At 40.3% G+C, this 20535-nt stretch overlaps 1 protein-coding gene across 1 annotated transcript in view; it reads left to right on the top strand.

Annotated features, from left to right (window-relative positions):
* The window catches only part of LOC118385852 (low-density lipoprotein receptor-related protein 1B-like), a 359442-nt gene that overhangs the window by 135539 nt on the left and 203368 nt on the right, over positions 1–20535 (top strand). The window contains exons 23-28 of the mRNA XM_052521799.1: positions 913–1158; positions 3031–3228; positions 4332–4536; positions 10515–10679; positions 11698–11942; positions 20276–20407. Coding sequence (XP_052377759.1) covers positions 913–1158; positions 3031–3228; positions 4332–4536; positions 10515–10679; positions 11698–11942; positions 20276–20407 — 1191 coding nt within the window. The remainder of the gene's footprint in view (positions 1–912; positions 1159–3030; positions 3229–4331; positions 4537–10514; positions 10680–11697; positions 11943–20275; positions 20408–20535) is intronic.

The following is a 20535-nucleotide window of genomic DNA, read 5'->3' as shown; positions in this document are numbered from 1 at the left end:
AGAAAAGGCCCACACTGTGCTGCCAGCTTCATAACCAATTAGGTCACACAGGGAGACCTTGAGGGACCTGATTGATTTGAGCCAACTCAGCAGGAGTCATTCCTCCAGCTGTAACCTATGGGTGCACAGCGCTCCTATATCCTCTTCCACCCTCCACACACGCAGGCAACTAGGGGAACCCCGCAGAGAAAATGCTATAGTTTTTTTGTCTGTACCAAGAAGATTGTCTTAATCATGGCTAGCTAGCAAGGAGACTTCTGATCTGTAGTGTCCTTTTCTCACCAGAATGCCCTTTTACTTACAATAATCGGGTGCCTTGCTGCTTCAGAGAAAAGTATTTCATCACAGACTGGGGAGTGAATGGGAAACAGACTGCACAAAGAAAGAAAAGTAGTTCTTATTTGTTTTCCCTCTCCATATTAGTTTTATGAAAGGAATAGTAGACAACTCCACAACTTTCCGATTTCATTTTGTGCCTTGGCTATAAAAAAGGCGTTATCCCTCAGGTCATGCTACTGAGGACTAACAGAACTGTGGAGCATCTTTCATTATGTAATAGCTTTCGTTATGTTGTATATGCAGCGGAAATATTCTGTCATCATGCTTGACTAGAAATCTCTAGCTCAGAGCAAAAAGTGGCAGTGTTATTCTTGTGCCAGCTAGTTTTAATTCTGATATTATTTGCGTTCTCATTCTTTTTTTAAGCGTACCATGCAGCATATGGCCCAACATATTGTGGTATATTCTTTTTCTAACCTCCGTTGAGGATCCCCCTGTTCATTAACAACCCAATGCTCTTTTGAAAACCATCTCAGATAAGTGTTTGGTTCTTGCTTGCTGTCCTCTCTCTCTCTCTCTACTCCCAGATCGGAGTTGGTTCTTACTTCCTGTTTTCTCTCTCTCTGCTCCCAGATAAGTGTTTGGTGGCCCAGGTTGGCTGCAGCCATCAGTGCACGGTGGTACCAGGGACGGGGGTGGTCTGCTCCTGCCCTCCAGGGCTCCACCTGGACTCTAACAACAGGACGTGTGAGGCGGTGGACTACTGCAGTAGGCATCTGAAGTGCAGCCAGGTGTGTGAGCAGTACAAGACCACCGTCAAGTGTTCCTGCTACCCAGGCTGGAGGCTTGGCCCTGATGGAGACAGCTGCCACAGCACAGGTTAGGTGACAGAGTGTGTCTGTGTGGGGGTTGTGAGGACTGCGTGTGTAGAGAATATAGAGTAGAGTAGTACTTTATTGATCCTAACTTGGGAAATTGTTTTATTGCTCAACATCATTAATAAATTACAAAAACAAGACCTGTATGCATGATAAACACATTTTCTTTTAAACACAAGATTAGACTTATAGGATTGTGTGTGTGTGTGTGTGTGTGTGTGTGTGTGTGTGTGTGTGTGTGTGTGTGTGTGTGTGTGTGTGTGTGTGTGTGTGTGTGTGTGTGTGTGTGTGTGTGTGTGTGTGTGTGTGTGTGTGTGTGTGTGTGTGTGTGGGTATTTTACATAAATCCAATCACACAGCTTTACATGACTAGAACAAACCGTCTACTTGTGTTGTAGTTTGTGTGATTGAATTGATGTTTTGGATGTTTTTTTTTGCTTCTGTGCTGCTGCTCGTAAACGAGGAGAACATGGCAGAACATGCAGCCTTGATGTGTCACATTCAGATTTATGAAGCTCGTTTTTTACTACTCGCCTCTCTATTTCCCTCAGAGATTGATGGCAATTGCAGTGCTAATCATATGTTAAAACAGGGAAAGAATAGGCAATTTACTAAAGTTTCACATGAACATTTTATTGTTTTTTACATAAATCAATTTTCTGCGCACAATAGAAAACTGAGTAAGAACCTCATTTAATTTAGACAAATGTGCTATTGAATCTGTGGTGATGTTTCATGCAAGAGCTCTAGCTTTTGTACAGAGAATTTCAGGTATAACTGAATTATAAATAAGTAGGGACTTGTCAGTATAGCAAGTAGCTAACATCCCTTCTCCCTACACTATCCAGTCTTTCTCATTGTTCTGTGATTTGAGGATAATATGTGTCTCCATAGTCAGGATAGGGTTTCTGTTCTGTGCATAACACAGGTTTTGCCTTAGAGTAACCTTGTATCTGTAATTCTCTGAAGATAAGGTGTGTGTACCAGTGCCCAGTCATGAAAGAGCATGATCCAGTGTGTCTGCATGGGCGTGTTTGTATAGTCATGCATACCTGTGTATGTCCTCCACTAATGGCTCCAGTTCAAACCGCCCATTTTAACATCGGTCACCTCCGCTTTAACATCGGTCACCTCCGCTTTAACATCGGTCACCTCCATTTTAACATCGGTCACCTCCGCTTTAACATCGGTCCCCTCCGCTTTAACATCGGTCACCTCCGTTTTAACATCGGTCACCTACATTTTAACATCGGTCACCTCCGCTTTAACATCGGTCACCTCCATTTTAACATCGGTCACCTCCGCTTTAACATCGGTCACCTCCGCTTTCACATCGGTCACCTCCGCTTTAACATCGGTCACCTCCGTTTTAACATCGGTCACCTCCGCTTTAACATCAGTCATCTCCATTTTAACATCGGTCCCCTACGCTTTAACATCGGTCACCTCCGCTTTAACATCGGTCACCTCCATTTTAACATCGGTCACCTCCGCTTTAACATCGGTCACCTCCATTTAACATCGGTCACCTCCATTTAACATCGGTCACCTCCATTTAACATCGGTAACCTCCTCTTTAACATCGGTCACCTCCATTTTAACATCGGTCACCTCCGCTTTAACATTAGTCACCTCCATTTTAACATTGGTCACCTCCATTTTAACATTGGTCACCTCCATTTTAACATCGGTCACCTCCATTTTAACATCGGTCACTTCCGCTTTAACATCGGTCATCTCCATTATAACATCGGTCATCTCCATTTTAACATTGGTCACCTCCATTTTAACATCAGTAAACTCCGCTTTAACATCGGTCACCTCCGTTTGAACTTTTTCCTCTTCGTTTCCTTCCTTTCTGTCCTTCGGCCAGATCCCTTTGAGGCTTTCATCATCTTCTCTATCCGGCATGAGATAAGACGGATAGATCTTCATAAGCGAGACTACAGCCTGATGGTGCCAGGGCTCCGGAACACAATTGCGCTTGACTTCCACTTTAATCACAGCCTGCTCTACTGGACAGATGTGGTGGAGGATAAGATCTACAGAGGACGCCTCTCAGACTCTGGAGGTATGTAGGTCCTATACGTTAGATCTAGGCTACATGTTAGATCTAAATGGTGTATTCTATTGGGCTTTCAGACTCTGAAGGTACATAGGTCTAAGCTGCACAATAAATCGTAAAAGCTGTGATGTTTTGAGGGTATCAGAATCTTTAAATACTTTGGTTAGGCAAAGCGTTAGATCTAAATGCTGTGATCTAATGGATGAGGAGGATAAACATGGCTTCCTTCCCTCCCACTCTTCAACTGTAATGGAACTTTTTTTAGACTTTCCAACTATATAGTTTAGTTCAGTAATGTTCTCAGTTTAATTCTACTTAGCACCCTTTGATACTGTGAGTGATACTGTGCCTCCATTGAGGAGTTATTTCAGTAGGGTAATGCTGAGTGTAGTGGGTAGACTCTAGAACACTCAGTAGTCTTCCCACTGTTATAGTACATCTCTGAAGACTGATGAATTACAGCTTCTTGTTTGGTATTTGGGTTGGTGTTTTGTGGCTGCACTACATTCTGTGCCTCTGCTGCAATAGAACTCTTTATCTTAATGTGTTCTTAATGTTTTACATTAGGAAGGTGTTAATGTTTTGTACACTATTTCTCCCTTCCACAAAGGCTCCAGTTGCAGAGGATCACTGTAAACAGCTGGATTATAGACATACTGGCAAAAACCTTTTATGTTTAATGGAACACTTCTTTCTTACTCAATAGTTTTTTTAGCTACGGTTTTCTCCCCATAAAATGTAATTTTGTTGGCAGACCAACAAACAAATCCCCTCAATAAGGGGGAAATTATCAGGATGAATTGAATACATCCCTTCTCCAGTCTTCTCTCACCTAGTGTGTGTCAGTGGAGGCTGCTGATGGGAGGACGGCTCATAATAATATATATGGCTAGAACGGAGCGAATGGCATGGCATCAAGTAAATGGAAACCATGTGTTTGATGTATTTCATTCCACTCCACTGATTCCGCTCCATGAGCCTGTTCTCCCCAATTAAGGTGCCACCAACCTCCTGTGATGTGTGCATTGATGACCATGGTGCTGTGGGTTGGTCTGTCTCACCGGGTCTAAAGGGTGGTGACCATGGTTCTGTGGTTGGTGTTCCATCAGGGGTGACAGGGATCGAGGTGGTTGTGCAGCATGGGCTGGCCACTCCAGAGGGGCTGGCGGTGGATTGGATTGCAGGGAACCTGTACTGGATCGACAGTAACCTGGACCAGATTGAGGTGGCCAGGCTGAATGGTGATATGAGGACCACACTGATAGCTGGATGGATGGAGCATCCACGGGCCATCGCTCTGGACCCAGGACAAGGGTGGGTGCTAATTCACATTAGACCTGGGTTCAAATAGCGATTGTTTTCTGTAAAATGCTTTGAGTGTTTGATTGAGTCTATCTGGAGTGACAGATTTGCAGGGTTTACACTTTTGTGATTATTCAATTTGTTCTGTTGTGCCAGACAAGCTCAATCAAACAAAGCTAAACTATTTGAAAGAAAGCAAATACTATTTAAATCCAGGTCTGACTTAAATACTGTACACAATCAATCAGGTTTGAGGTCATAATATGAAAAACAACCGCCTTCCTATTCTTCTACTTCCTTCTCCCTTGATGTATGAAGATGTCTGCTAGGTTAAGGTCCATTAGTGATAAAAATATAGAAGACATTTATAATAATACTGTGGACATTCTAGCAAAGACAAGTGATATGGCTAATATTTTCCTCTTCCTTGACTCATGCACTTTACCACTCTTACTTTTTCTATTTTAATACATTGCTTCAATTAATCTCTGAACAACCTCACAGGCACAAAGTTGGATAAAAAAACAGAATAAGATGATTTTTTGGCATAGTGGGTTTAGCCTAGTTCTTCCATTTATGCATACTGATGAATTACGTTTATGTGATCATAAAACTGGTTTATTTTGTTTTAAAACAAAGTCCAGACATTCATAAAAATCAATTAAGTAGTCTTTTAAGAAATAAATCTGCACTGCACATTTTAAGGGGGATGACTGCATTATAGAGGATAACACATTCTGATTAATGGATGATTTCTGTGCCTACAGGAAAAGTTTCTCTCCATAGCAATAATTCTAATTTAATGACTTGAATCCACTCAAAAGAGTGGGCCATTGATCTAAGGGGCCTGATCCAATGAATAAGGCTATTGATCTGTAGAAGGATATTTTTCCTAACACTGTTTCATTGTCATCATTGCCCAATTTAAGCCGGTGCTCTTTAAGGGCTCGATGGGTCTCCCGCACTTGCCTGTGACTCTGTGGGCAAAAGCAGGATAGTTGCCATGTTTGGGAAAAGAAATCGCAGTGTTCATTTACAGGCTACATCGAGCCGTAGAATGTAATAAAAATCAGATGGCTTCCAGTTCCAGATGCTGTGGAACATGGATCGGTTTGGTGCAGTTCTAGGCTACTCAGACTGCTACCAATGTGTATGTTCACGAGTCCCACTAATGGCTATACACTTATGGCTATGTAGTTATTGTAGTTTGCAATGCTTTTACATTGACAAAACAATGAAAATCGTTATGAAAGACCACCCCCAAAAATTTAAGGGGACTCTTGGAATTATCTCGTACGAATGACTTAGTGTCTCTTATGAACAACTTCGTATCTTGTTTGAACATAAGATACTAAATCATTCAAACAAGATACTACGTTGTTTGAAGGACATACTGAGTTGTTAGGATGAGAATTCTAAAAGTGGATCTGTTTTCTTTTTTCATGACCTTCAGTCTTGGTCATCTGAGGGAAAATAAGAATAATACACTTAATCTTCAATGTTTGCATTAGAGCTGTCCCTGAAGAAAAAAATCTTTGCCAACCAAAAGATTTCATTGTTTGATGAAATAAGACACAAATGACTTACTCCTACATCCTCCTCCCACTCCTACACCTACTGGATTTTGCAGATTCTGGCTTAACTCTCCTGAAGTTGCCGGTAACAGGCTACATGAGGAGTCGGCAAACTTTCTCATGTGGAATGCCAATTTATCTTACTTACCATTTCTACCGATCTGTGTGCCAGTTATGGTTTTCATATGCACATTTTCGTGGAACAGTTTCATTGCATTTATAATAAAGTCTTTGTTTGTCAAAGTCATTGTCATATGATTAATCAAAATTAAATGAAAATGATACAAAGCTAAAAAGTAACGTCTATTGCCATTGCCAACTATATTAAAAATAGCCTATAAAGCCAATAAAAAAAACATTGTAGCCTGCAGTTGGAAAATATTCTGAGAAAAATAAATATCACATACATCACATTGGCTACACATGGCCTGTCTGCAACAAACTTGAAACATTGTATCAACTATTAACTTAGGTCTGGCCCTGAAGCTCATGCTAGCAAACTTGCAACATTGTATAAAATATTCTGGGCCCTCAGAGTTTCCTGCACCAATAAGCTCGGAACAGACACAGGTGTAGGCTATTTGCTCACGGGATAAGAAGTAATCAGATAGGCCTATTTTATGACGTTTCCACTGGATCAGAGCATTACGTTGTTCCCTTTCACGCTAAGTGGTTATCGAAAGGGAGAGCTGGAAAGATCTTTCAACTACATTGAGGAACTATTGTCATTCTCAGTCAGTGAAAAACAGACTTTGTTTACTTGCTGTTTGAGGTGAAGAAAACATTACTTTGAGAAGCTCTGCTTCTTAGTCGTGTTGCGTTAAGCCATTCAGAAATACTGTCAGAACCCCAAATGGGCACATTTATGTGGTCCTTCTGTAGCTCAGTTGGTAGAGCATGGTGCTTGTAATGCCAGGGTAGTGGGTTCGATCCCCGGGACCACCCATACGTAGAATGTATGCACACATGACTGTAAGTCGCTTTGGAAAAAAGCGTCTGCTAAATGGCATATATTATTATATTATTATATTATATGCGTCCTTTTGCACGCATGCCAAGTAGCCTATAGGCCTACTTCTATGCATAATCAGGTACGTGTTCTTACTCAACATTGACAGAAGCGCTCCAAACAAAAGACTATAGCTTTGTTTAAATATTCATACTAACCACACTAACCATACTATTTGTAACGTAAATTGAGTATGCAGTATGCTTATTAGTCATATTATGCATATAGTTAGTATGCCAAAGCAGTGGACACTATTTCAATGCTTTTAAGGCCCATCATGGAATTCTTCAGAAAATGGGAGTAGCTTCACAACATTTCAGATTTAAAGAAAACTGTGGAAAATATACAGCCGAAGTCTGCCGAGAGCACATACAAATTCATTGCGTTAACAAATTATGACAAATGTTAAGAAAATTTTGAGCAACGTAATAAAGTAATGACTTTTCAAATAAGTTACGTTACACGTTATGTTGGCTGACAATTTATCTATGCTAGCCTTATGAACCGCATAGCATATCATTACAGTAGTTGCTTGTATGTACCCGTATGTTAGCTAGACAAGAGAATCGTGTTAGTCATGGTCTGAGAGACTTTAACTTCAAGCGGGCTGTCATGTGCCTTTTACTGAGGAGTGGCTTCCGTCTGGCCACCATAAAGGCCTGATTGGTGGAGTACTGCAGAGATGGTTGTCCTTCTGGAAGGTTCTCCCTTCTCCACAAAGGAACACTAGAGCTCTGTCAGAGTGACCATTGGGTTCTTGGTCACCTACCTGACCATGGCCCTTCTCCCCCATTTGCTCAGTCTTGGTTGTTCCAAGCTGCTTCTTTTTAAGAATGATGGAGGCCACTGTGTTATTGTGATCTTCAATGTTGCAGTCATTTTTTGGAACCCTTCCCCAGATCTGTGACAATTTCGAGCCTCATAGCAAAGGGTCTGAATACTTATGCAAATAAGATAGTTCTGTTTTAAATCTTTTATATATTTGCAAACATTTCTAAAAACCTGTTTTCGCTTTGTCTTTATTGGGTGTTATGTGAAGATTGTTCAGGAATTGTTTTTATTTAATACATTTTAGAATTAGGCTGTAACATAACAAAATAGGGAAATAGTCAAAGTTTGGACACACATGCTGCGTGAATTAGGCCTTCAAAGTTGAAATGCTGCAAAGAAATCACTACTAAAGGACACCAATAAGAAGAGACTTACTTGGGCCAAGAAACACGAGCAATGGACATTAGACCGATGGAAATCTGTCCTTTGGTCTGATGAGTCCACATTTGAGATTTTTGGTTCCAACTGCCGTGTCTTTGTGAGATGAGGAGTAGGTGAACGGGTTATCTCTGCATGTGTGGTTCCTACTGTGAAGCATAGAGGATGAGGTGTGATGGTGTGGGAGTACTTTGCTGGTGACACTGTCAGTGATTTATTCAGATTTCAAAGCACACTTAACCAACATGGATACCACTGCATTCTGCAGCGATACGCCATCCCATCTGATTTGCGCTTAGTGGGAGTATAATTTGTTTTTCAACAGGACAATGACCCAAAACACACCTCCAGGCTGTGTAAGGGCTATTTGACCAAGAAGGAGAGTGATGGAGTGCTGCATCAAATAATCTGGCCTCCACAATCCCCCAACCTTAACCCAATTGAGATGGTTTGGGATGAGTTTGACCACAGAGTGAAGGAAAAGCAGCCAACAAGTGCTCAGCATATGTGGGAACTCCTTCAAGACTGTTAGAAAAGCATTCATCGTGAAGCTGCTTGAGAGAATGCCAAGAGAGTGCAATGCTGTCATCAAGGCAAAAGGTGGCTAATTTGAAGAGTATATTTTGATTTGTTTAACATCTGGAGTGTAGGGGGCAGTATTTTGATGTTTGGATGAAAAATGTACCCAAATGAAACTGCCTATTTCTCAGGCCCAGAATCTAGAATATGCATACAATTGTCGGATTAGGATAGAAAACACTCTAAAGTTTCCAAAACTGTCAAATTATTGTCTGTGTGTATTACAGAACTGATATTACAGGCGAAAACCTTAGGAAAATCCAACCCGGAAGTGCTGTTTTTCCTGAAAGCTCTCTGTTCCATTGCCTGCCTTCGCTCCATTTAAAGGGATATCAATCAGATTCCTTTTCCCATGGCTTCACCATGGTGTGAACAGTCTTTAAACATAGTTTCAGGCTTTTATTTTGAAAAATGAGCGAGAAAGATCACATTGCGTCATTGTATGGCTGGGTGCCACCAGTGTTTTGCATGCGCAACAGCTTGGATCAGACATTTCTCTCTCTAACCTATTGAAGAAGCTACAGTCCCGGTTGAAATATTATCGATTATATATTGTAAAAACAACCTGAGGATTATAAAAAACGTTTGACATGTTTCTACGAACTTTACGGATACTATTTGGAATTTTCGTCTGCGATGTTGTGACCGCTTGAGCCTGTCGATTTCTGAACATAATGCACCAACCAAATGGAGGTATTTTGGATATAAAAATTATCTTTATGGAACAAAAGGAACATTTATTGTGTAACTGGGAGTCTTGTGAGTGCAAACATCCAAAGATCATCAAAGGTAAGTGATTAATTTTATTGCTTTTCTGACTTTCGTGACCAATCTACTTGACTGCTAGCTGTTTGTAATTTTTTGTCTACTGAGAGAGATGTCCTTACATAAACGCTTGGTATGCTTTCACCGAAAAGCGTTTTTGAAATCTGACACACCAGGTGGATTAACAACAAGCTAAGCTGTGTTTTGCTATATTGCACTTGTGATTTCATGAAAATGTTATATTTTTAGTCATTTAATTTGAATTTGGCGCTCTGCCGTTTAGCGGATGTTGACGAAAATGATCCTGCTAACGGGATGGGTGCATCAAGAAGTTAACACTTTTTTGGTTACTACATGATTCCATATGTGTTATTTAAAAGTTGTGACGTCTTCACTTTTATTCTACAATGTAGAAAATAGTAAAATAAAGAGAAATCCTTGAAATAGTAGGCGTGTCCAAACATTTGACTGGTGCTATATATATATTCTACTATTTGAATAAAATGCATCTCAGTCGACCAAACAATCGACCAGTCAATTGGGGTCAGCCCTAGTTTTCTTTTGTATTCAACACAGTGAATAGTTTTGTTATCTAGTTTGTGCTGTTGTCTAGTTTTGTCCATTTGTTCATTTGTTTCAAATGATCTAAATTAATTTATTCCTTACATGGAGGCTTTTTCTTCAAGTCCTCTTTAATCTATCAGTCTTCTTTGGATCATCTGAATGGGTTTTATTGTCTTGGGTTTTCTGCTTGCTCTCCGTAGTCTAAAGCTGGTTACTGTAGAGCGCTTTGTTGATGTTGACGTATAAACATCTTTATACATTCATTTTCTTGATTGATTGAATGTTTTTAGAATCCTGTTCTGGACAGACTGGGACGCTACCTTCCCCCGTATCGAGGCTGCTTCTATGAGCGGAGGAGGACGACACATTGTGTTCAAGGACATGGAGATAGGAGCCTGGCCCAACGGACTAACTCTGGATCATTTGGAGAAGAGAATTGTCTGGACTGACGCTCGGTAATTCACTCACACGTTATAATGTTTTATGTAACCTTTATTTACATATAACCTTTACAAGTCAATTAATAACAGATTCTTATTTACATTGACAACCTATCAGGATAGGAGCACAGCAGTGATGAACATTAGGCTGCAATGATGCCTATTTGGATACACATATATATATATGTATAAGCATGAACAGCATGTTATATTCTTTGCCTCATCTCCTTTAGGGAGATGTTCAATTACAGCGAACAGAAGGCCAATTTATCTATTTATGTGCCGTAACCACAGGAAGTCATGTCTATGATGAGAAAATATCACTTGTAAACCTCCTCTTCTATCGTCAGAATATACATTAAGATTATTATTATTATTAGATTAACATTAACATTCTACAGCATTCCCCAAAAAACACCGTATGACATCCTTGTTAAAACGCCTTCCTCACTATTTGGGAACTGGTGGGAACTGTGCTTTAAATTACATTTTAATTTAAAAGTAAATCAGGAGCTGCAATGTATACTACCATGATAGCCTTACCTGGTTAGTATTTTTAATCTGTAGACATTCACCTTCCTTACTCTTACATGCAATACATTGAAGCAAGAGTAAATATACCAAGTGAATGAGCAGCTGCAATGTACTGTCCAGTACTCCCATGGCTAAGCTAGTCTGTTTACTGTATAGACCGGCAGCGTCATGATGAAATCCATACCACAGTGTCTCTTTTCACTAACAGCTCTCATGCCTTCTATTCTACAATGTATTGTACATCCATGGTTACTCTATCTGGCTAGTCTGCATATACTGTATCTCTTTCTCTATACAATCTCATGACATCCAGATAATGTATTTTCCCTCTAACAGCTCTGATGTAATCTTATCTGGGCTGTATGTTATCTACCTGGCTAGTCTGTTTACTATATGAAGACAGTCTAACCTATCATGTCTCCGATGCCACCTACTCTGGCTAGTCTGCTTACTGTTTAGAGTCACCCTCGTACTGTATCATATCTTCTCCCTCTCACAGCTCTGATGCCATCTACTCAGCGCTGTACGACGGCAGTGGGGTTATAGAGATCCTGAGGGGACATGAGTATCTGTCACACCCCTTTGCTGTGTCCCTGTTCGGGGGCAGTGTCTACTGGACAGACTGGAGGACTAACAGCCTGGCCAGGGCCAACAAGTGGACGGGCCGTAATGTCACAGTGATCCAGAAGACCAGCGCTCAGCCCTTTGACCTACAGATTTTCCACCCTAGCAGACAGCCACAAGGTAAACAGCCTAGACCTACACTGTAATTCTATCAGTAACTTAATGTATTAATAAACATTATGATACTGTATAAACTGAATAAAGTAGATTACCGTAGAATGCACAGTAAAATTCCATACATTTGTTTTACAGCACACTGTAAGACAGTTCTGTAATTTCAACAGTAAAACACTATAGGAGACACAGTAAAATACTGTATTTATGTTTTACAGTGGGAATTTGTGGTGCATTGTGGGAAAATGGGCGGGAAAGAGTCTCTTGCTCATTAACATATTTGAAGGCGTGCCTTGTTAGAGGCTATATTTGTTGCACCCGTGAGTGGGAGTGCTGTACCAATTCAACTGATATGTGGTAGTGGTTACCTGACAAATACATTTAAGTAGGGTACAGATCAGATTAGCAGAATGTCTTAAACCTTTAATGGTTGAGTGACTAGTCATGTCTTTTGATCTGTTTTGTCTTCTTGTTCCTGTCAGTTTACAAGCCTTTGTTAAGGCCTACGGTGCCATATAAAATAGCAATTACTGATTTTGTTTTCATACATTTAAGTAATAAAGTACTGTATTGCTGTTATGCTATACAGTTTTTGCATAACTCTGTTTTCTGCAGTGTGAACAGGCAAAAGCCTCATGGAATTGGATATTTCAAGCCACATGTCAAACCACCTTCTTAGGTTTGAAGTAGATGAAAATCTGTTTCCTGGCCATGTGACTTGTCTCAACAGTAAAATCTGATATATTTGCCCTTGTTGTTTTTAGACTGTTATTTGGCAATATCTATTCTGTTGACAGTTTGACGATAACATGACATGGTAGCTAACTAGCTTGTTAATTGTTTACAAACAAATGAGTGAATGTGCTAGAAAGCTAAACAGCTACCTAGCTAGCTAGTTGACTGCTGTGGCTAGCCAAAAAATGAATTGTTTTGAAAGTTGGATTGTCTTCTCCTTTTGAGGCTTTAATTACAATGAATTTGGACATTCACAGCAACTGGGAAATGGCCATGGCAGGCATAGATGTCACCTTAGCTTGCTACATAACTTCTGAGTGATAGGAAGCACGAGCACCACCACCAATCAGCCTACTCCGCTGCACACACACCCGTTGTCACAATGACAACTACCGTAGCCATGTCAGCAAATGACTGCTGTCTGAACACACACACATCCGATTTGATCACTTGTAACTTGCTGTTTGGACACTCAGTATTCCGAAACGGATTTGATAAGCAAAACTGATTTGAGTATTAAGGCCTGCAGTGTGAACAAGGCTTTAATGGTTAAATATTTACCCATGTCCATTTGATCTGTTTGGCCTGTAATCACAGCCAGTTTGATGCCTTTGTTCTCAGTGATTTGTTCAGGACTAAACAGCAATGAAGATTCTCCATATAAAGTATTTATCTCACTTCCCTGCTGTATCCTGAAAACTGGTTGCATATAACTCTGAAAATAATATGTATCAGATTTGGCCCATTATTTTCTAGTTGAACTGATTCTACTCATAATTCCTCTGTGTATTGACTAAGAAGCTTTTCCGAATAGGTGAAACCCCTGTTTTATTGAGATGAAGAGAAAGACTATAATGGTATTAATTTTAGCTGCTTCTCTGCCGTCATTGGGCCTGCCAATCATGGGGCTTCTCAGCATGCCTACAATGAGAAGGGGCTGAATGATTGAAAAAGGTGGTCATGCAGAGAATTAGCTTGAATTAATGGTACCTCAGAATGTGTTTTCTCCCTCCGCCCAAATTAGGCTAATTGGTTCATGCTAAAGTGTCAAGCCATTTAAAAAAATAATTGAACTAGAATTAATGACAGGAACTGCAGAATGAGAGCGTGTTACGAATAATCCTGTCGACACAGATGACAGCCTTTCTCCGTATATGCCCATTGGAAGTCAGAATAAAGGTACTAATTAAATCAATTATGCAGATTATGCATATAGGTGTATGGAAAGTAAAATAGTCTTACCAGTTAACACCCGATTTCATTTCATAATCCGTTTGGCATTTCAATATACTATAATTTTCTCTTTGACTATAGGTTCAGTTCAGATAGCATGGCAGAAGGCCTGAATATATTACTCTCATGTAATATGCATAATCAACAGTTATATTTCCGGGCTCAGAGTAATTTTCTTCAGCATTGAGTGGGTGTTCATTCATTTCACTTTGTTTCTAAATGAATTTGCGGAAATTGATTGATCTGTAAAACAGCTGATCATCAATGAATCATAACATCTTGGATGCCGATATTCTCTTTCCTTTAACGACCACCGGATTTACTCTCAGACCCTTAAAAATATAATATTTTCTAAGAATGTATATCGCCGGCCATGAACAAGCATTCACACTTTAGTAATCTGGTTTGCATCTATTCAGCAATCCCGGAATGATGCCAATGTGGTAGGAGTTAATGTCTGTTACCACCTCTGTAACTGCCTGCCCGAGACGGTTCTGCTTAGATAAGTGAGCAAATTGAACTGCACGTTTAAAGAAGCCAGTAAGTATGTCTAATCCCATTTTAAAGAGCCCAGTGAGGGAGAGTTGGCTAATATCCACTCCAACCAGTCAGTCCCAAAGCCTGTAGATGCTGGTGCTCTCTGCTTGGCCCTGCAGATCTGGACCAGAGAGACCAAGAGAGGGAGGGAGACCACAGGAGAGCTGTCAGTGGTACAGTACTTGTCTCTGGGGGTGTTTGGTGGCTGCCAAAACTGGAGCTTGTCTCGGGGCGTCAACAGTCTTGTTGTAAATACATCATGTGGTGTGTGTATGTGTGTGTGTATGTATGTATGTGTGTATGTGTGTATGTGTGTGTGTATGTGTGTATGTATGTGTGTGTGTGTATGTGTGTATGTGTGTGTATGTGTGTGTGTATGTATGTGTGTGTATGTGTGTGTATGTATGTATGTGTGTGTATGTATGTATGTATGTATGTATGTATGTATGTATGTATGTATGTATGTATGTATGTATGTATGTATGTATGTATGTATGTATGTATGTATGTATGTATATGTGTGTGTGGGGGGTTAAAACAGGGAGGAGGTGCCAATGATTAGTTAAGGGAAGAATCTGTCCCAATGCCTCCCAGTGAGGAACAGTAATTGGTTAATTATAGCTACAATAACACATCAAACAGATCCTAACACTCTCCCCTCACTGCTCTGGTGATACGCAGCAGACTAACATGATCATATTGGAAATACAAGAATAGTGTCTGTACATTTGTCAAATGATGTATCTCAGATTGCTTTATATTGTATTTACAAAGATGCAGTACAGTGTAGTAAGTACCAGTTGTTGAGTAATGATGATTTCATATAAAGTATTCTGTATTCATGGCTGCGTTAATGCAACCAAATCTGAGTGTGCCTGCAATGTTACTAAACAAAATGACCTCTGAATGCATCTCCACATCTTTGCACTGTGCTTGCCGCGATTAGGAATGAATAAATCTGATCAGCATGCATAGTGCATGCAATCACTGCATGGAAGTAAGCAGCTGTTTCAAATACATGCAGAGTAGTAATATTTGAAGCTATAATGATAATTTTCTATTCAGAAAATGGGCAACTCAGATTTACAAGTTAAATATGTGTCTTTCCTACACAGCCACCTTGTCGCATTTGCTTCTGAGTGATGGAAAGAAAGAGAGGAGTGTTGTTGATAATACAACCTGGTTATAACACATCTTGCTTGACAGAGCCACTACTCCCTGCATTAGTTTAACATAAACATGTTGAATTATTAATTTGATTTAGAAAAAACACCTCTATGTGTGTCTGAATATCTATGCAGTCGTATTTTTTTTAAATGTACCTTTCAAAACAGTGACTGTTAAAAAAAACAACAACAACAGCATAATACACTTCACTCCACATATTTTACTGTAACATTTACCATGACTACCTGAGGCCTTTTATGAATATTCTAGCACCTCCTGAGAGTTGAGATTTACAACAGCCAAGTGCCCCAGCCCTGGCTTACATTACGTAGTATACCCAGTAGACTTTGTATTGAAATTATATCACTCTTTGGAAACTAGCATATTTCTGCTCTTTATGTTAGCTAAGCATGGGGGTTTATTTATTCATGAGACGTCTGCCAGTCTAGAAATGAACAACGTCTTTCCCATGTTATTGTCATTTCTCAAGGCTGAACGCTGAAATGTATCCAGGCTTTGGTTTCCTATCATGAGTCAAGTGTTGTTGGGTATGTTTTCAACTCACACAGACAGAACAGAATGAGCAGACGGAGCAGTTTTCTCTCTTCTAAACCATCTGAATGTATAATGTATTCAACAAGACACAGTCCAGGAAATGAGTTTGGAAATGAGTTTGTCAAACTTGCTTCAGGTAAATCACTGCAAAAAGGTATCTTTATATCTGGTTTGAAAATATACCAAAAGGAAATATCTGTCCAATCTGAAAAAGCAGTGCATTTATTCGTCTGAAGTGACTGTTGACAAAGAAGGAGAAACACTGTTTGTTTGTATAATGCGTATATACTGCTTATATAGGGCCAAATTCTCCAGTGTTAAATAAACACAAACCATGTTTCCATAAAACCATTTCATGCGGATTAATAATATATAATTTTATAAATGCCGTCAGACAAGTTGTTCGTTAGACATGGTGGGATCTTTTTGTGTCTGTAAAAATCATTATGCGAGAAATGGTGGTGGAAGCACCTTTATCTGCAAATATTGATATAATAACCATTGTATCAAAGTAAACTTGGAGTCACGTGATGATACATTTTTTGGTCCTCCCACAATAACTTGGGAAAAGCATGCATTTTATTAGGCAACAGATTAAATAAGTTATGAAGAACTTCACAAAGTGGTGAATGTGCAAGGTGATGAGCTTGATCCTCCCTTTCAGTAAATATCCAGGGTCTTATTCTGGTGACATGATGATCGATGCTTGGATGCCGTTTGACAAAAGCAAATAATATCGGTCTTATCCATAATGATCTCATCATGTAGCTAGCCTACCCCCACTGTATCTGCAAACTGTTGGCAAAAGTACATGTGCCAAGACCAGAGTGGGCACATTTACTATATAAACAGTTTTTGTGACAAAACCATCAGTAGAGTTGAAAATGTGATCACACTCAGCCTTAAATCTGAAAAAGTATGTTTGATGGGAACATCTTCGGAGGGGAAATGTGCACGTTGTTTTATGAATATTATAGAATATTTGCAAGAAAATCTGTCACAAATTGGATGGAAACCTCGCTGTCGAGTGCGTTAAACACTGAAAGCGTAGACATGTATAGACACTGGAACAGCGTTAAATTAACACAATGCTTAGTGTAAAGACTTATTTCCTAGAGTGCCTTGCCTTTCGAGTGAATTGTATAGTTACCACACGACTGCATTTGGTAGTGACAGACATGGTTGTTGCAGTCATCCATTTTCAGTCCTAAGGACATCACCAAGTGAGATCCTAAGAAAAATGGTATCACTAAAATGTAATTTTTTAACACAATACAATGTGTATTTCATAAGGCCTTATTTTGAGGGCCTACACTCTAAACATACATAATTAACACTCATTGGTGTAAAATAATCCCAGTGTTGTTGTTAATAACCAGAGTTGAATCAAAACCACGCCCATCATTATCATATTTCATAGCATGGTATATTGCAGATTGATTTTAAGAATTGTTTTTTCAATATGTTTCTGTATGTTGTAATGTAATTAAATGTTGTACATTGATTGATAAATTAATGTTAAACAATAAACAATTTATCGTGAAGGTGTAAGCTATATAACATGGATTTAGTTGTGGCTTCTAGGCTGTGTGTGGAAGCCAGGAGATACTAAATGTGTTTATGTTAATTAACAGTCTTTTTTAAAAAACATTTATTTTATTTAACCTTTACATAACAAGGCAAGTCAGTTAAGAACAAATTCTTATTTACAATGACGGCCTACCCCGCCCTATGGGACTCCCAATCACACCTCGAGCACTGAGATGCAGTTCTTAGACCACTGAGCCACTTGAGAGCCCTTGAGAATGAGACTTATTTGCTTGACAATCACCGGCTGGCTACATTTTGTGACCGCCACAGCACTAGTCTTTCCAGAGATGTTTGATCGAGCTCTGGCTGGGCCACTCAAGGACATTCAGAGACTTGTCCTGAAGCTACTCCTGCATTGTATTTGCTGTGTGCCATTCCCATTGGAAGGTGAATCTTCGCCCCAGTCTGAGGTCCCGAGCGCTCCGGAGCAGGTTTTCATGAACGATATCTCTGTACTTTGCTCCGTTCATATTTCCTTCGATCTTGACTAGTCTCCAAGTCCCTGCCGCTGAAAAACATCCCCACAGCATTATGCTGCCACCACAATGCTTCACCGTAGGGATGGTGGCAGTTTTCCTCCAGATGTGATAGTAATAATTCAATCACGGTTTCATCAGACCAGAGAATCTTGTTTCTCATGGTCTGAGAGTCATTTAGGTGCCTTTTGGCAAACTCCAAGCGGGCTGTCATGTGCCTTTTACTGAGGAGTGGCTTCCATCTGGCCACTCCACCATAAAGGCCTGATTGGTGGAGTGGTGCTTAGATATTTGTCCTTCTGGAAGGTTTTTCCATCTCCACAGAGGAACTCTGGAGCTCTGTCAGAGTGACCATCGGGTTCTTGATCACATCCGTGACCATGGCCCTCCTCCCCCGATTGCTCAGTTTGGCCGAGCGGCCAGCTCTAGGAAGAGTCTTGGTGGTTCCAAATTTCTTCCATTTAAGAAAGATATTTGGTACCCTTCCCCAGATCTGTGCCTCGACACATTCCTGTCTCGGAGCTGTACGGACAATTCCTTCGGCTTCATGGCTTGGTTTTTGCTCTGACATGCACTGTCAGCTGTTCGACCTCATATAGACAGGTGTGTTCCTTTCAATATCATATCCATTCAATTGAATTTACCACAGGTGGACTACAATCAAGTTGTAGAAACATTTCAAGGATGATCAATGGAAACAGGATGCACCTAAACTCAAAACATTTTTTGCATTTGTATTATAACTTTCTTTTTCTCCCCAATTACATGATATCCAATTGGCAGTTACAGTCTTGTCTCATCGCTGCAACTCCCGTATGGACTCGGGAGAGGCGAAAGTCGAGAGCCATGCTTCCTCCGAAACACAACCCAACCAAGCCGCACTGCTTCTTGACACAATGCCCACTTAACCCGGAAGCCAGCCGCACCAATGTGTCAGAGGAAACACCCTACACCTAGTGACCGTGTCAGCGTGCACCGCGCCTGGCCTGCCACAGGACTCGCTAGTGCGCGATGGGACAAGGACATTCCTGCCGGCCAAACCCTCCCCTAATCCTGACAATGCTGGGCCAATTGTGCGCCGCCCCATAGGTCTCCCGGTCGTGGGCAGCTGCGACAGAGCCTCTAAACTCTATTTCGAGTCTCATAGCAAAGCGTATGAATACTTATGTAAATAAGATATTTCTGTTTTTTATTTTTAACACATTTGCAAAATATCTAAATAAAAACATCTAAATATCTGTTTTCGCTTAGTCATTATGGGGTATTGTGTGTAGATTGATGAGGAAGTACATTCTGATACTTTCCAAACCAGCCAAGCCTTACCAGGAGTAGGGAGATACGATTTATTTACTACTCTTTAGTTTGTGTAACCAGGTTTGCTGAGTCAGCATCCATTTCAAATGCAACTGCACCAAAGATGTCCCACCTACCCCAACCATTTCTCCTGATGTATTGCCAGTGATTTAGACCACTTGAAAGCAGTGTTGAAACACGAGAACCAATGTGGGTGGTAGTAGGTATGGATAGGGTGGAATGCCATCTCATCAGCATTATTGTTGTATCAGAGGGAGTATCAGAGGGATTCAGCATTATGTTTGAACAGTACAGGTGGCCAACTGCCCATGGAAAAACTTTACACACAGTTTTACAGCTGTTCCTTTATTTCCTGCGTTTCAAAATAACCCTTTAATCATATTGGTCTGTTGCAGATTTACAGAACTAAGCATCTGTATTTTCTGTTTTTAAACGCTTTGTTGCCCTTTACCCTGTCAGGAAGGTAAGCAGACCTTTTGACCATAGGCCCAAAACCAGATCATACTTCTGTATTTCACCACTAGTGCACTACCACTTACTCTGGTATATACTTCATAAAAAGGACTTCCTATAAATATTTTCACCAGAAATTAGATTATTGGGAGGCTTTTTGTTCAATTCACTTCATGTATTCATCATGGCCCAATTGTTTCTCCTCCTTTTGCATCTTTTTCTATATTTTTGCTGACAAGTCTCAACCTGACCCCCTCCTCTCTCTCACTCTCTCTTCAGCGTCTAACCCTTGTGAAGAGAATAATGGGCGTGGCCCATGCTCACACCTGTGTCTTATCAATTACAACCGTACTGCATCCTGCACCTGTCCACACCTCATGAAACTGTCCCTCAACAAACAATCTTGCGCCGGTGAGTGGGACAGCCATCTTCAATCCTGTAACACCTGTATCTATCGTTTTTGTTATCAAAGTCACAAACAAGTGGGATATTGTACACAATCACTAAACAAAGAACCATAAAAATTACAGAATTATGTT

The sequence above is a fragment of the Oncorhynchus keta genome, chromosome 7, assembly GCF_023373465.1.
Source record: "Oncorhynchus keta strain PuntledgeMale-10-30-2019 chromosome 7, Oket_V2, whole genome shotgun sequence".
NCBI classification, from domain to species: Eukaryota; Metazoa; Chordata; class Actinopteri; order Salmoniformes; family Salmonidae; genus Oncorhynchus; species Oncorhynchus keta.
Note: the sequence above shows the minus strand (reverse complement) of the source record. Positions and strands in the feature narration are given on the sequence as shown.